At 40.7% G+C, this 2,460-nt stretch overlaps 1 protein-coding gene across 1 annotated transcript; it reads right to left on the reverse strand.

Moving 5' to 3' along the window:
• Window positions 1-209: 209 nt before the first annotated feature.
• Window positions 210-881, reverse strand: LOC132699836 (enhancer of split malpha protein-like). Its single transcript, XM_060666756.1, has one exon. The coding sequence runs from the start codon at window positions 843-845 to the stop codon at window positions 366-368; it is 480 nt and encodes a 159-aa protein (XP_060522739.1). The 5' UTR covers window positions 846-881; the 3' UTR covers window positions 210-365.
• Between the last annotated feature and the right edge of the window lie 1,579 nt (window positions 882-2,460).

Genomic DNA, 2,460 nt, shown 5'->3' on the forward strand with positions numbered 1-2,460 from the left:
GCCTTTTTATACCTGGGCGGGTTTCGGCTCTTGAACAATTACGTCTCAGATTTGAGACTTCGCACCGTCTTTTTTTCGGAGAGCGCTTTTACAATAAAACGTAAATGAAAGGCGGTAAATATGAGCGTTAACGATTTTTTTATTAACACAAATATACCTTAATATTAACGGAAGACAATAATATAAACTATGCATTCTTAAAGCTGGGATCACATGTCATGCGTCGTACAAAATAAAATTAAAACTCTATATATCACAATCGACGGGAAAAGTCGAGAAAATACCAAAAAAAATAAACATTCGTTGAGCAAGGAAATCACATGGTCGTAAGGCACATTGGGGACGTCACATTGCGGCGTGGCGGCTTACGCCTGCGCCCACCTATCGCATGCTACTTGCAGTTCCGGAGTTTGGTACTGACAGATCGCGTTGTCGTCGCCGTCCTTCAGGATATCGCTGTCCGGAGAGGACACGGACGTCCAGAAAAACGTACCAGCTTCGGTCCTCGCGAAATGAACCGGGACGTACCGCTGACCTCTGGTGACCCGAACGACATCGATTTCTGACCCGTTGTAGACCTGAACTCCCGAATACTCTTCGCAGCTATCGATCTCCTCGAAAATCTCGTTCTCGAGGATCTCGTTGGCGATGTTGTCGTCAATTTCCTCGTCGACGTAGTAACTTGGCTGAGGATTTTTCTTGTAGGTGTTCTTGCTGTGCTTCCCGATTACGCACTTGATCAGTTTCTTGATGTGGTGCATAGGTTTGCGCGCGGCTTTTTTCGCGTTCACCTTGTTGTCGTTGACGCTGTTGTTCGACGATACGAGGTAGTCGTTGAAGTTCATGTCGATTAAAATCGCTTTGGTAAACTCGATCGCAAAAACGAGACGAAAGTGAATGATTACGGTACGGCCGATAAAACGTATTTATACACGAGCTCGGTATGACGTCAGCCTGCAGCGCCCTAAGGGTAAAGTGGGGCCCAACCCTCGGCCTATCGGAGGTGCGTATAGGGACAGGTGTTCGAATTTGACTGAGGCGAGCGAAGTGAAACGCCCGAGCAGGACGCCCTCAATTCTCGCGAAACAAGTGCGACAAGGTAGGAGGATGTGTGGTCGTATGCATAGGGTGGCACATATACGGATGAGATCCGTGAGAATCGCAACTAGAACCCGGTTCCCACGAAACGAGAGGCAGATGGCATACGTAAGGGTGTTTTTAAAAGATTTTTGCTGAATTAGAAATACTCCCTCGTACATTGTGTGGGTCTTGACCCTTTTTTACCTCTTCCTTATATTCGACCCTGTTTACGGTGCGACGACGACGTTCCTTTGCATTCTGGCATATATATGGTTTTTAATTTTGTACACGCACGTGTAAAGAGGTAAACAGGTCCGACATGGTCAGTTTTTGTGTTCGGAAGAAGCAGTTACTTTTGAAAGGCTTTCAATTCGGTTGTGGAATTTACCCTTCACGTCTCTACCTGATGCGGGGGTTGCATCTTGAAAAAGATATTTTTGTGCAAAACACGGACACAATGGAAACGGTTCTTATTACAGAATTCCCCCTTTTTTCGATAAATCGCGCCGAAAGTACAAGAAAAAGAAGAAAATACGACAGATGCGTCCGATTTTTTTTTGTTATCAGTTAATCTGTAATGACTACCTTTTTCTAACCATTACTTTCAAATTCCCAATTATGTTCCGACACTTTAATCACGGGAATTGCTTTGTTTTAGAATACTGAATTGACATGACGCTTCATTTGACATCCGATATAATCGTATCCTTTTAATTTTTTTTTATTAAATTGTTATTCATAATAGAGGTGCAGCAATGATTAACGTTTTTTATTATTTATTTCAGGCCTTTAAACCATCGATACCGAACTGGAAAAGTAAGTTAATGCCGTTTATTTGATATTTGTAGATTAGAATTCTCATGTTTTATTTTTTTAGGAATAAACTCACTTGCACCACTTTTGTAACTTGGACATATAAAAATCAAAAGTGTTACATCAGGAATCTAGATCTGAAGGGTCCAAAAGGACTCGCCATATAATGTGCTCGATAATTTTGAAAAGTTTTCCGCTTTGAAGGCGGATAATAGAAGGAATTATTATATTATATTATAAGAAATAGTCCATTACTTTTATTCTCAAGTGATATGGGTTTACAGAATTGTGCTAAGTAATTGTAATGTCCGAGAGTGTTTAAAAATCTAATGAATAGCTGACAAACAAAGTTTGTTTCAACTAATTTGTGATCGTATCATTCCCAAACGGTTCTATTTACGTACCAAGCAAGCCCGGGATCGTTCTTAGAATGAATTCAGAACGGTAATTTAAAAACTAGTCAGTGGGAACTATTAGTACCCACCTGCGTAATTATGTATATTATCGGCTTATTCAAGTTTTCTATTATACTTGCTATAAAAATCTATTAAAAGATTGGTTTCATTT

The sequence above is a fragment of the Cylas formicarius genome, unplaced genomic scaffold (genome assembly GCF_029955315.1).
Source record: "Cylas formicarius isolate icCylForm1 unplaced genomic scaffold, icCylForm1.1 PGA_scaffold_3__17_contigs__length_32017465, whole genome shotgun sequence".
NCBI classification, from domain to species: Eukaryota; Metazoa; Arthropoda; class Insecta; order Coleoptera; family Brentidae; genus Cylas; species Cylas formicarius.